At 39.6% G+C, this 14,223-nt stretch overlaps 2 protein-coding genes across 2 annotated transcripts in view; one reads left to right on the top strand and one right to left on the bottom strand.

Annotated features, from left to right (window-relative positions):
• Window positions 1-6,958, top strand: part of LOC104947465 (aftiphilin-like) — a 14,774-nt gene extending 7,816 nt beyond the window's left edge. Inside the window, exon 4 of the mRNA XM_010773476.1 lies at window positions 6,872-6,958. Within this exon, the coding sequence (XP_010771778.1) occupies window positions 6,872-6,958 (87 nt within the window). The remainder of the gene's footprint in view (window positions 1-6,871) is intronic.
• LOC104947411 (SERTA domain-containing protein 2-like) overlaps window positions 6,330-14,223 on the bottom strand; it is a 59,720-nt gene continuing 51,826 nt past the window's right edge. Inside the window, exon 2 of the mRNA XM_010773409.1 lies at window positions 6,330-7,975. Within this exon, the coding sequence (XP_010771711.1) occupies window positions 7,015-7,971 (957 nt within the window). The 5' untranslated portion in view covers window positions 7,972-7,975 and the 3' untranslated portion in view covers window positions 6,330-7,014. The remainder of the gene's footprint in view (window positions 7,976-14,223) is intronic.

Here is a 14,223-nt window from a genome sequence, read left to right as displayed (position 1 = left end):
GACGACGACCTGCACAGAATAGGAGATTAATTAATTTATAGAGTTGCTAATTTATAGAGGAAGGTGTAGAAGGGTTCTAGAAGAATCATCATGTATATAATCAGGGATTCAATGTTTAATTTCCTTTCTTTCTTTTTTTATTCTGAATGATTTCTGGATGATTTTACGTCTCTGAGTGTCTGTGAAGGAAACACTTGCCGAATCAAAGTGAAGTGGTATATATGTTTAAATTAATACATTTATAAACATATATATAAAATCTATATATATATATATATTTATCGACTTGAAACCACACTGCCTGCAGAATCCAGCTGATCGTCTTGTGTTTAAAGGCCTTAGTTTTTACCCGTAGATTTTAACGTTTCTTTAACCCGCTCTGTGTCTTTCTTTCTGTTTGTAATTGAACAGCTTTTTAACGTAAATTATTTCACACCCCATTTACTTTTTCTCCAGTCTATCCCCCGTTTCTAGAACTGAAGGACGACTGTTTATATTTGCTTTGGGAACCGACTAAACGCTGGTGTGTGTTTTCATTTTTATTCCATGTTTAATTTTTCTACACATTCCAGCTTTTGGATATAAAGCAAGTGTCCTTCCTTGTTTGTGTCCGCACTCACGGTTCCTCATTTGTTGTTTTTTGGGGGGGGGGGGTTAAAACAGGAGTTGTTTTTTTTTGGGTTAAAACCACTTTAACTTAAGGTTTCTCGTCAGTGAAGGTCGACTCGAATCAGAAGGGAATTAAGGGACCAATGTCTGCTTCCTCGTGTCGGGTTTTGTTCTCTGTTCCTAATATGAAGTGCTTTTTGTTGTTGCCGCTCATGTTTTGTTGTTGTTTTGCTCATACTACTGTCAGCCCCGTCTCCCAGGAGGATTTTGCACATTGTAAAGATGAAATGGATGTAATCATAGTTCACTGTGGCTTTAGACTGTGTACAGTTAAACTATGGACTGTCAAATGTTACGGGAAAATTCCTATGGAAAAAGACTGAATCACTTGAAGAGCCTGTCAAACGGTTTTCGTGCATGCCCGGGTTCTTTTGAGACTATAAGTGTGTAAATTTTACTTTTAGTGTACACAAGAAATTAAAATAGTTATCTTCTCCGCTTGCTTCTGTTTCTTTCGGACGCACATGAACACTTTCATCAACCAAGTCTTGTTTTGTTTAAGGATTTCTCTCAGACATGCAGGAAAATATGTATCAATTCTGGCCAAAATGTTAAAGGTGGGGGTGGGGGGGTAGGTCATTCACTTCAGAAACACTTAGTTATATTCCATGGAATGCTCTTAACATCCCGATAGCAATGAATATATTAAATGCTTTGACAATAAATACATACAAAAATGTGATCTGTGGAAGCCGTGGCGCTGTAAAAAGCACGACCAATCATCTGAGCCGGCCCGGCTAAAGTAACTGGATGAAATAACCCTAACCCTATCTGTGCACAAACTTATCTCCTGCCCTCATTGGTAACACACACTCGCATACTGTAACACACACACTAACTCACATACTGTAACACACACACTCGCATACTGTAACACACACACTCACATACTGTTCTCACACACACACACATACTGTTCTCACACACACACATACTGTAACACACACATATACTGTAACACACACACACACACACATACTGTAACACACACACTCTCATACTGTTTTCTCACATACTGTTCTAACACACACTCACATACTGTAACACACAGACTCACTCACATACTGTAACACACACACTCACTCACATACTGTAACACACACACACACACACACACACACACACACACTCACATACTGTAACACACACACACACACACACATACATACTGTAACTCACTCACACACACATACTTTAACACACACACATACACGCATACTATAAAATAACTGGATCGCCTACCTGCATGTCAGCCTTCCATCTGTGCACAAACTTACCTCGTGCCCTCATTGGTCATGTGCGCGTTCGTGTGTTTTGGAGGAGGGGCTCTGTAAGGAAGTCTGAAGGAAGGGGCAGATTTTTTTCGGCTGCGTATTTTCAAATTCTAGCGCACTCGAGTTGGTTTCTCCATTCTTACCTACCCTACCTTTAATAGAGGCTAACTTGTGCTAACAAATAAATAGACATTACATTGTTTATAAATTAAATTAACCTGTAAAGAAAAATGCCAAAAACATTTGCATTATGTTTGAAGAAATGCATTCAATTCACTGTAAAATAATAATAGAAATATAAAATGTACAAATTAATTTAGTCTTTAAATGGTAAAATGATGTTAAAAAGGCTTTAAATGTAACCTATTTTAATTTAATTACACTATTCACTAGCGTAGTTATTTAACATTTAGAGACTGAATAATTAAGAATGCTACTTATACTATTACTTGAATTAGGTCATATCAATAAAATGTTTCTTTTATTTTTTCTAATACATCATTTAAATTTGTTTTTATTAAATCAAATTTTTATTAGTTTAAATAAAACCAGATCCTCTCTCACCTCTCCTCCTCTCCTCTCAAATAAAAAAAATGTAATCAATCGAGATCAAATCTGTTAAAAAAAATAAAAGACAGGAAGACAAAGATGAGATAATTTTCATTTAATGTATAAAATAAAATTACTAAAGTGCCCCCCCCCCCTCAGAGCTGAATCCTCATCACATTCAAATAATAATAATAATAATAATAATCGCCGTCAGAAGGAAACATGATGTATTGCATAGGAGAAGGCATCGATGTACAGAATCACTTCATCCCTCCCTTTAATGTCCAGTACAAACCTGCAGAGCCACAGAGCTGCTACAAACAACAACAACAACAACAACAACATAATAATACAAACATTTGGTTTGATGAGAACAACCAATCTTTCATTCTCTGGATGGAAACAGACAGAAGAGTCAGGATAAACAACATGGAGCCAGTTTCCAATGATTAAATCGATTAAATCTAAATAAAAAAAGGGTTTGGGAAGTCACATTCTTCATACTTTTGTTTATTTTTATATTAAAAATGTTCAACTTTAGAACCAAAGAACACAGTTTTCTGATATTTTGGATGCTGATACTCTTCTATGAAAGGGTTTAAAACACACACAGCACCATGTAACTTATTCTTCATAACAAACAGTGTGTAATGTAAATATTTTATTAATTGATATCCCTAATTTAGATCCCTGTCTCTAAGTTTTAAATACTGATTAACAACAGGTGGATGCTTACACTGGAAATGTGTTAAAAGTAAGCGATTTGAAGCTGTAAAAAAAAACAAATACAGTGTGAATAGTGGAGGAACAACTACAGGAAGATCTTAGCAATACAAAAGAAAGGGTATTGAATCTTAAAAAAGGCATTGGATGTTGAATTAAATGTTATTTTTTCACATAAGGACACAGTAGGATGCAGTACTACTCAAAGGTGTAACTCCGTGCTGTTACCGCATCTGTCCAGCAGGGGGCGACACCGTTCAGCTTTAACACTGCGTTTAACTGCCATTCAATTCAATCACATTTTTAATATTATTTTCCACTTTTACTGAGTTAGGTCTCTTTACCAGCTTCAGCTCAGATAGATTTTTAACAGAAATACCAGATATTTATAAAGGTTAAGATTTTTTTAAATGCCTGTTTGTTTACATAATGGCATTTTTTGTGTAAAACACACAACATGCAAGGGGGATTTGTTTCATATATCAATGATTAGCAACATTGATTTTAAAGCATTATAATAACTAAACATAAAAGATGTTTTGGGCCACAGATATTTAGATCTGGGCACACATCAGCAAGTTTAATCCCGGTTGAAACGTAAAAAAAACCATTTTATTTAAAGTTTCTATTCAGATTTAGTCATTTGAAACTGGCCCACATGTTTATCCACCCACACACACACACACACACACACACACACACACACACACACACACACACACACACACACACACACACACACACACACAGTGGCATAGGTTGAATTGAATTGCTGAAATCCTAAAATATATTACATAGTATTAAAAAACACCTCCGATCATTTATTAAATGACGGAATATTTCATAGACTTCCACCCAAAAGGACCTCTGAGTTAAGCCTGAACTGAGAGGGCAGCCTTGGTGGGGAAATCTTTTACAGAGAATACATATTTATGTTTCTGTACAAACCAAATATTAGTGTCCAGAGATACAATAAATACACACGGAGCCGCGGGGTAATAAATAATTCATAGAGTTATTTCTGGTAAAGGGAATGTCTGCTTGTGAAAACTTGAGTCACCATTTTACTACAAACCATCAACAACATACTTTCTATTTTTTCCAAATGTGAGTTTTATTAACTCCAGGTTGAAATGTTATTTTTAGAAAGATACAATTTCATTGGTTGAGTTTAAAGTGAGCGCTGACAAACACATTGATTTGAGTGTTGTTGGTGTGGGTATTAGCTTAAAAACATCCAATGTCTGTCAAGTGTAATGAAAAAATACTTTATACATGTATTAGGAGGGAAAGTGTTATGGTTATTTATCTTTTTCTTCCTGCTAATTCTCTTAGATTAAAGCAGGGGTCTCAAACTCAAGGCCCGGGGGCCAAATTCGGCCCGCGACTTGATTTTATGTGGCCCCCCCAAGAGCTAGCAAAGAAAAATAATAAGTTTATTATACGGTTACATGCCACTTTACAGAAGCAGGTTGCCCATAAACTACATGTCCCACAATGCATCTCGGTTTGTGACATGCGCACTGAAGAGACTTGCAATTATTTGCCTTGCTTTCAGACGTAGTTAATTACTAAGTTAATATCCTATCCGATAATAATCCAATTCAGAGGCAATAATGTAATATAATACATTATTTTATATAAATATTATATATTTATATAATTACAACCGGCCCTTTGAGTGCAACCATAATGCTAATGTGGCCTGTGATGAAATTGAGTTTAACACCCCTGGATTAAAGTCAAGAATTTAAGTGAAAAAACCTGGGGAAACATTTTTTTTTTGTCAAGTAAAATGAAATGATTACCTTTCTTTTTAAATAATATTTATAATTGAGTTCCTTGATTTTCAGCTAATTTACACTTGCTAGTTTAGCTCAGGTTTGAACTCAACCAATAAGATGCTTTACTCTTTGTGTTTCCAAAAGTAAAGGTTGTTTTTAAACCAGAAACTGTGACAGACTTAACAACAACAACAACAACAACAACAACAACAGTGATTACTGTTCAGACACAAAGTTGATCTGTAGGCAGGAAGTAAGTCGGATATTATGAGCAACAAACCGGCTAAAGAAAATGAAAACTAGAAACTTAAAGTCTGCTGCTGTTATATATGTTTCCTGTTGTCAAATCCAATAAAAACACAAATAAATGAAATTTGTTATCTGCTTTTTTCCCTTGGATTTGTGGAAAAATACAAAAAACCTCAGACGTTATGTTTCCGTTTGAAAAACAACAATAGGAATAGCTCAACATTCACACGTCGAGATGCTCTTACACTCGTTCTGGACCGAAGTATCTCTGCAGGCGGGATCCTCTTCAAAAAGGTATAACATGATGCATTGTGGGTAATTAAGAACAGGTATTGCTTCGTGACGAGCGACAGCAAGACGTGACGGCGTGATCGAGGTTTTAGAAAAAGGCACTGGATTGTTTTGTTTTTTTATAAATGCTATTGAGATTTCTGTCTTCATCTCATATTTGTGGAAACATGCACCGGCGGTAGAAAAAAAGTCTCTTTTTGATCTTTACAATTTCTCGGACAGCGGTAGGAAAACGGGACTTCAGGCCGGAGTCATCGGAGCTGGAAGACAAACTCTGAGCTCATTGTGTCTCTGAGAGGGAGTCATTCACACGGCGGGTCCTCAGTGTGGAGCTCAGGGTTCTCAACGCTCAGGGACTAAGACTAACTCTGCTGTGTGTGTTTATACACATGATTGGTCTGCGTCACACATTAAAGGCCCGGTCAATCAGAGCTTCACAATCTGCAGGAAAATCAGTCAATCCTCACCAAGTTCAACTCAATTTGGACATTATTATTTGCACCATTGACAAATAGCAAGCTGTCTTGGCAAAAGAGGAGGATGCTATCGTAGCTTATAAGCTATTTTCCTTTATCCAGTTAATTAAACGTCTTCTTTCAGGACATACAAAGTTTAGGAGAGTGACGCGTCCTAAAACCCGGAAGTAAACTCTTTCCGGTTCCTTCGACAAAAACTAATGCAATTTCGGATAATCTCCACATGTCTACCCTACTTTTATAATCTTCAAATCATAAATCTATCTATTATATTTATGATTCGAGAATTATAAAAGTAGGGTAGACATGTGGAGATTACCCGGCTGAACAAAACGTGATCCGTCTCTTGAACGTGTCTCAACCACAGACCTTATTTCGAAACTATCTTCCAAAATCCTGTGGAGAAATTGCATTGGTTTTTGTCGAAGGAACCGGAAGTGGTCAAATGCGAACTTACTTCCGGGTTTTAGGAAGCGTCAATGTGGCACTCTATAGTGAGGATGAATAGCTGTGAGGATGTTCTGCCTGTTAGCAGTTTAGCTAACATGTTTGTTATGCAGTTAGCAAGCTAGCTAGTTCAAAGCCCTGAGAACCAGAAGCTCCGTGGCTAAGTGCTAGCATTTAGGCTAAAGTAAAACAAGGCTCTTATGAAAGATAGCCTTGTTTTATTTAGAGGCTGTTGGTTTTGGTCAAAGCACCAAAAAGAGCTGGAAGAGCTTTTCTTTCTACCTGTAGCTCTGCAGCGTTAACTCACTGAGCTTTAAAACCAAATATTGACCAGGCCTTTATACCGTGTTTACTACTTTTGAACTTGTGTTTAAGTTTCATTAATAAACCACCTGCCTGAAACCTCCAGTGGATTTCTCTCCGTGTGAAATCCAGCCCGTGTGATTCATCAGTGAATTCCCTCAGCAGCTGTGATCCTCCAGACGACCCGGAGTGAAGCCCGTTGTTACTTTGAAAACTGTACAAAATGAACAAAGCCTCACTAAGTTCTGCTCAGCTGCCCACCAGCACCTCCATGATGTGGTCCAGCTCGGCCAGGTCCATTTTGAACGGCTGGTTCTGAGCGCCCGGCGCTCCGAAACCCGACATCGAACGCACCAGATCGTCCGCCGTCACCATGGGGGCCATCTTGGACGGAGGGGCTCCTGAGGGGCCGAGGTCGTACATCGACGTGTCAATGTCTGTGAAGAGGACGTCGTCCAGGGTGAAGTCAGTGAGGAAGGAGTGGGGCTGGGAGGGAGGAGGAGGAAGAGGAAGAAGGGGAGGAAGAGGAGGAAGAGAAGGAGGAAGAGGAGGAGGTTTACTCTCCACCTCTTCCTCCTTCATGATAACATCAAATAAAACCTGAGCAGGAGGCGGTGATGGCGACTCTGAGGAGGAGGAGGGACAGAGTTCCTCGATTTCCTCCAGGGCCGAGGAGAAGCTGTCTTTGGGGGACGGAGAGGGCGATGGTGGCGTCCTGGGGGAGAGGAGCAGGTGCTGGGAAGAGGAAGAGGAGGAGGAGGAAGAGGAGGGAGGAAGAGTGAAGAACATGGGAAGATCCTCCTCCAGCAGCGAGGCGGGGGTGAGGCAGGAGTCCGCCAGCAGTCCGGACATGGAGGAGGAGAGGATGCTGAAGGAGGAGGAAGAGGAGGAGGAGGAAGATGGAGGCTGGTGGAAGCTCTCGTCCTCGCTCACGGTCGATGAAGAGGAGAAGAAGAGCGCCCCGACGCCCCCCCCCTCCTGCCTGAAGTCTCTGTGGATGCGCTGGATGACGTTGTTGATGAGCACGCGGCGCTGCAGGCGGAGGTCGGCGGGCCGCGGGCCGTACAGCTTCATCAGAGACATGTTGAGGAGAGTCTGCCGGGTGGAGGAGGTCTGAAACACAACGCCTCCTGAGGGGGGGCGCCGCTCTTCCTCCAGGACGTCCTCATCATCGTCAAGTTTACGCTTCACCCCGTTACCCAACATGGATCTGAGGAAAGAGACGGAGATCAGAGAGAAGCCACAAGAATAACATTAATAATTCATTAAAACATTTATTACAGCGATTACGCAGCGGCGGCCGAGGCGGGATTCGAACTGGAGTTCCACAACGCCCCTTGATCTGATGATCAACGCTCTAACCCACTGCGCCAACATCATAAATGAAAGCAAGCTGCACAGTATCAAAGATTGAGGGATGAAGAAACTGAAATGTGGCAACAACAGATATTGAAAAGAAATGATACACTCGGGATGCACAATCTCAATCTCAATATTCAAGTTGCAGGAAGCACAATATTTAGTAAAAGCAAAATATGCAAAACATAATTATTAGAATGAACCCAACATGGATCTGAGGAGAGGAGACCCAAACAGATCAGAGAGAGAAAATAAGAAAGCTGCACTGCGTTAAAATGACAGAGAATAATAAAAACGTTTTTTTTTTTTTATTTAATTAATTTTTTTTATCTTTAATTAAACAAATTATGCATGTTTTTTAGGTAACATTACGCCGTCTTTGGCTCTTTTCTGCTGTAACAAATGTAACTTTCCCCTCTGAGGGGCTAACAAAGGTATTCTGATTCTGAGAGAGTAAAGAAATATGATATACTCGGGATGCACAATTGACAATATTTGAGCAAAATCTTAATATGGAAAGTTGCAATATTCAAGTTGTAGGAAGCACACTATTTAGTAAAAGTAAAATATCCCAAAAAAATATATTGCGGTTCATCAGAGAAGTGCTGGCTGCAAAAGTATTCTACAGACTATTTAAACAAATCCTTGTTCGGTACAGATCCATCAATATCAAAATAATCACATTGCGATCATTTCATTTTATTTTCAATGATATGAATCATATTTCAAACCGATCATTACCTCCAATATCGTGAAAGCCTTCTTTGTTCACAGCAAAGCATTGACTTTACGCAACATGAAGCCCTAAACAGTTTAAAAAAGGTATTGAATACTTTGGAAAGTATGAATAGTAGTTTTGAGGCACAAAGTTCATGTTAAGGGTCTTTCTTGGGCTTTGAAACTTTGGAGAAATCAAATCTGGAAGATGAGCGGCCTTCTCACAAACTGTGATGAGAAATGTGTGTGTGTGGGTGTGTGTGTGTGTGTGTGAGCAGTCAGCTGACCTGCTCCCATGTGAGCCTCAGTCAGCTGGTTGGGTGGGAGTCAGTCTGACACCTTCTGACTCCCTGAACAACAAAACACAGGAAACTGGCCACTTCCGTACTGACAAAGAGATGCAGAGACTGAGCAGTGGAAGCAGGATGCTCTGAATGTGTCACACAGGTTGTTCAAACGACAATCTCTATCACCAGTGAACACACACACACACACACACACTTTGCTTGTTGTCTTTAAAGCTGAACAACATTGACATTTAGTCCCATGTGGCAGCCCGCTATATTTAATGATTCACGCACTAACACAGAGAAGCACACACATGCTGTTTGGAGACGGTGTGCGCCTGACAGGTTGTCCAATTTACAGAACAACTCTAGGATTTCCAGCTGCTCTCCTGTCAGCCAGCCTTTGAAATGTCAATCATTCCCAGCAGTGATGATAGTAATTTCAGCAGTCAAAGATTCTCCTTCTCATCAGCAACAATAGCGGCAGCATATATAAAATGCTCTGTGGCTCTTGTTTTAGTGTGGGTTTGAATTTAAATATTTGTTTAGCTCAAACTTGAGAACAGAAATAAAGAACAGGAGAGAGTTCCACATTTCAGTGAAGCCCGATATGAACAGCTTTATGTTCCTAGTCCAGATTGCATTGTTTTATTTATGCAAACTCAATTTTACACCAAGAACAAACTAAGAAAGCAAAGAAGATCCAGCGGATACAAACATGTGGTTTTTTAAGCACACAGTAGGAAGTCATTTTGATATGCTGGAATGCCACGATGAATATTAAAATGCATGAGATCTAAAGTTTATGTTTGGCCTTGAAGACAGTAGTTTTAGTAACGGTGCTATATAGCAAAAATCTACGTTCAGTCTCAAAAAGTGACACCAAAGGCCAAATGGCCTTGCCCCTAAAATGACAAAAATCCAAGCCTGGTTGTGATGCCATAACGAATAATAAACTCCATTGCTGCCCTGTAGAACATTAACATTTATCCACTCCATGAACCCTGAGCCTACGCAGAAAATGCAGGCGCTGGCTTATCTTTGAGCATACCTGATCCACCTGATGGGCCCAGCCTAACTGAGCATCAAAATAAATCCCTAAATATTTCAAACTCGTAACCTGCTCAACTCCCTCCCTGTTGATAAGGACTGGGCTGTGATCAGCTACTGACTTGGGGTCAAAGATCATTTCCTTTGTTTTTTTAACATTTAACACCAGGTTGTGCGCCTCACACCACTTCACGACCTCTTCAATCTCAAGTTTATAAATAGAAATGTCTGAGTCTCTAGTCAGTAGACTGAGTATGGCTGTGTCATCAGAAAACGTTATAATGTGGTTGTGTGTGTGCTGACTCCTACACTCATTTGTGTGTGAAGAGAAGAGGAGAGCTAAGGCAGCCTTGTGGTGCCCCTGTGCTTTTGACCTGTGTGTCAGAGAGGGTCGAGTTTACTTTCACCTGCTGCTGTCTTTCAGTTAGGAAGGAGTGATACCATCTGATGAAGTAAGGATTCACATCCATCTGTTTGAGCTTTTTTAACATCATTTGGAGAAGAATAGTATTAAAAGCAGATGAAAACAGAACAACTCTGGCTGCTGCTGTTCAAGACTGTGAGACCTGGTTAAAAGCTCCAATAGGTGTACCTTGACTTAAATTGAAGATATTAAAAATAAAAAGCCTACATTTTCATCTCTGTTCATCAGTCTTATAATATTATACTTTATTATTTTTTTTATTGAGTCAGGCATAATGTGTTTACATTCATACATTCAATATATATATATATATTTCCCCCCCTCCCGGTCCTAGCTAGTACATTAAATAACTAACTAAATAAATCGATACATGTATAGGTAAAAGTAAAGTAATGTAGAAGATAATATTAAAAGAAAATTAATAGATAAGGGAATAAAGAATAGTAACAGTAATACATGCACCCATATACTCACATATGTATACCCACATATACACATACACATGTGTGTACATACGCACACACATGTACAAATGCACATACAAACACGTACCTACATACATACATGTATACAAAGACAGAACAAATAAATAAAAGAAAAAGAAAAAAAAAATATAAAAAATAAATGATACTAGTATAAGTAAGTATATGATATTATACTTTATAATGAGAAATCAATCCTCCTTAATGCACGTTAAGAACATTTGATTGATCTGTCTCACTATTGAATTGTTTATCATCCTTTAATACATACTTGTATTCCCTTTATCATCCTCTGATGTTTGCTTGATCTGTGTTACCTTCAGTTTATGAGGCTGTACTTTTTCAAAAACAAAAGAGAGATGGTCCAGCACTCAGCCATGAAGTCGGTCAGATATGTGTTTTTAGCTCGTGGGAATAATGGCCTTGTAACGCCGCATGTCTTTCATTATTATTTCAGTGTGGCACAGCCTGATGTCACGAGCAGACAGGGAGACAGAGATTGAAAAGTAAGAATCGCAGCTGCCGTCAGTGGAGGGTGAAGGTGAGTCACTGGCCTCCCCTCCATGTTTCATCTTCATGTCTGAGGACACCACACACACACACACACACACACACACACACACACACACACACACACACACACACACACACACCACTTTTACCTTGTTTCTATTAAAAAATACTGAATGCAGTACCGTTAGGAAACATGTTTTATTGAGTAGAATGGCACATTTTCATCATGTGCAAAAAAATCCTATTAACAACATCGGTGCTTAATTATTAGTCCTTCAAAAGGAAATACATTTTTAACAGTTGAGTAACCCTTTGAAAGGCATATTTGACATTATGAGAAATGGGACTTCTTAGAGTACAGATTGATACCACTGTCATGTCTGTACAGTAAATATGCAGCCGAGCCAGAAGCTGGTTAGCTTAGCTTAGCATAGAAACAGAAATGAGAGCCAGAGACAGTTGTGGAAGACGGACTTAAATCCTAAATTCAAATATAAATACCATAGTCCTAAAAATACTCAAATAAATGTTCAGAATCAAAGATGTTACTTAGCTAGTTTTATCAGCAAAATCTACCTAAAGTATCAGAAGTAAAAGACAGCGATCTGCATGATGGCTCCTCTCAATGTGGTAGGTATTTTATATAATTCTGTTTTTATAACATACAAATACATGTGACAGTATTTAAGGGATTCATCAATGGAGAGCCAAATTGAGATAAGCGTCAAATAACTGTAGTGGAGTAAGAATGACTTTTCCCTCCCTGGAATATAAGCAGAAAGTAGTATAACAGAGGAATACTCTCGTACAATTTTGACATACTTCTACTTTACTTATGACAGTACTTAGTTCATATACTTGGTTATATTACACCACCATCCAAAGATCACTAGGTAGTACATTATATATTTTAAGTTTTCTTCTATAAAAAAACACAGGTAGATGTTTGATCTTTAGTATGTGCTGTTTTTCTTGGCTGGGACTAAAAGTAGTCAGGCATGTAAGCCCCCGGTAAAACAGCCAATGGACTTGTCTTTCAATTTTCACTTCATGCTAAGCTACTGTAAGCATCTACTGGCTTCAGCTACATTGTTACTGTACAGATATGAGAGATAAGTCCAACTGAATATCTGCACGAAGAGAGTAATACCAAACCTTATATTTTCTGTTATACAAATGGAATATCTTTGGGTTTTTGTCTGTTTGTACAAAACCAGCAGTCTGAAAATGTCACCTTGGGCTCCGGGAACTGGTGACTAATTTCTGACATTTCAGAGACCAAACAATTAATCTAAAATGAAAATAGCTTGCAGCCCAAAAAAGACAAACTGTGAGTGTGTGTATCACTCCGCTGATACACACTGCGGTGCACACAGATGAGTAAACAAACAAATATCTTTGTCTCTCCTCGAGCAGCAGGACTCTCAGTACAGTATCATCACTCCTGCAGCTCTGTGTGAGCGCCTCTGTGTCTGACCCGTGGCATTCCTCCTCTCATTACTTACATTACAGAGATGAGGGGGAAATCAATACGGACTTGGGACCAGAATCATTAAGATAAGCACAGGTCTCATCACTTTCTGCAGACACCTGATTCTTATTCACGGAGGAGAAAATAGAGGACCTCAGATAGAGGAAGGGCTAGTCTACAAGCCGCATGCACTCCATCAAATGAGAGGAGAGTGCTATACAACACAATCGAGAGCGAGAGACCAGAAGACGGACACATCACACACACTCATCAGTTTAACAAAAAACTGCAATTTTCCTGCGAGGAGATTCAGGCCGCAGATGAGCGCTGGAGAGTAGGATGGATGGCGCAGCTGCTCTCCATTTTAATCTCCCACTTGTCGTGTGTGACATGGCTTTGCATTTACACGGAAATCTGGCTTGTAGCTTTATAAATTGCACTATTAGGTGCTGACAGGAGCCCACAAGGCCTTATGATACATGCGTACGGGCCAGGAGGCACACACACACACACACACACACACACCGAGATAAAAGCTTCCGGTTAATAGCACACGCATGTCACTCAGCCGGGTCGGGAGCAAAGTTTGACTTGTTTGAGACTTGTGAGTTTACAATGCACACATCTGAAAAGGTAGTCAAAATGAAAGTCAGGGAAGTGATTCGTACCGGATTTGTTGCACGGCACAAAGAATCGGAGCCAACTTGACCTCTTCACATTTTGAGTCCAGCGAGAGAATTATGGTGATGAATCAAACGCTGTGGCGCAGTGGGTTAGTCCGTGGGTGTTCGGATCAGGGGAGCACAGGTTCAAACCCCACTGCAGTCAGCATGTCGTTGTGTCCCTGGGCAAGACACTTCACCCCAAATGGCTCCTGTGGGGATTGCCCACAGTATTGAGTATGTAAGTTGCTTTGGATAAAAGCATCTAACAAGTAACATGTAATGAATCATACTTGGACTTTAACTACTATTACAGTTATTCATGTGGCACTGTCTCCAGCACCACTTAGGTACATTGTAATGGTATTTTTCTTTCTGAGCACTTTGAGCCTTGAATTCTGCAAAGGTCCTTCATCCAGCAGAGGCTTTGTGGAGAGCCCAAACTCAAGTTAGTATCCGCTACGATCCCTCAGGTACACACACACACCCCCCC

Source organism: Notothenia coriiceps, unplaced genomic scaffold, assembly GCF_000735185.1.
Source record: "Notothenia coriiceps isolate Sejong01 unplaced genomic scaffold, NC01 NC01_scaffold00012568, whole genome shotgun sequence".
NCBI lineage: Eukaryota > Metazoa > Chordata > Actinopteri > Perciformes > Nototheniidae > Notothenia > Notothenia coriiceps.
This window is presented reverse-complemented; position numbering and strand designations above follow the sequence as displayed.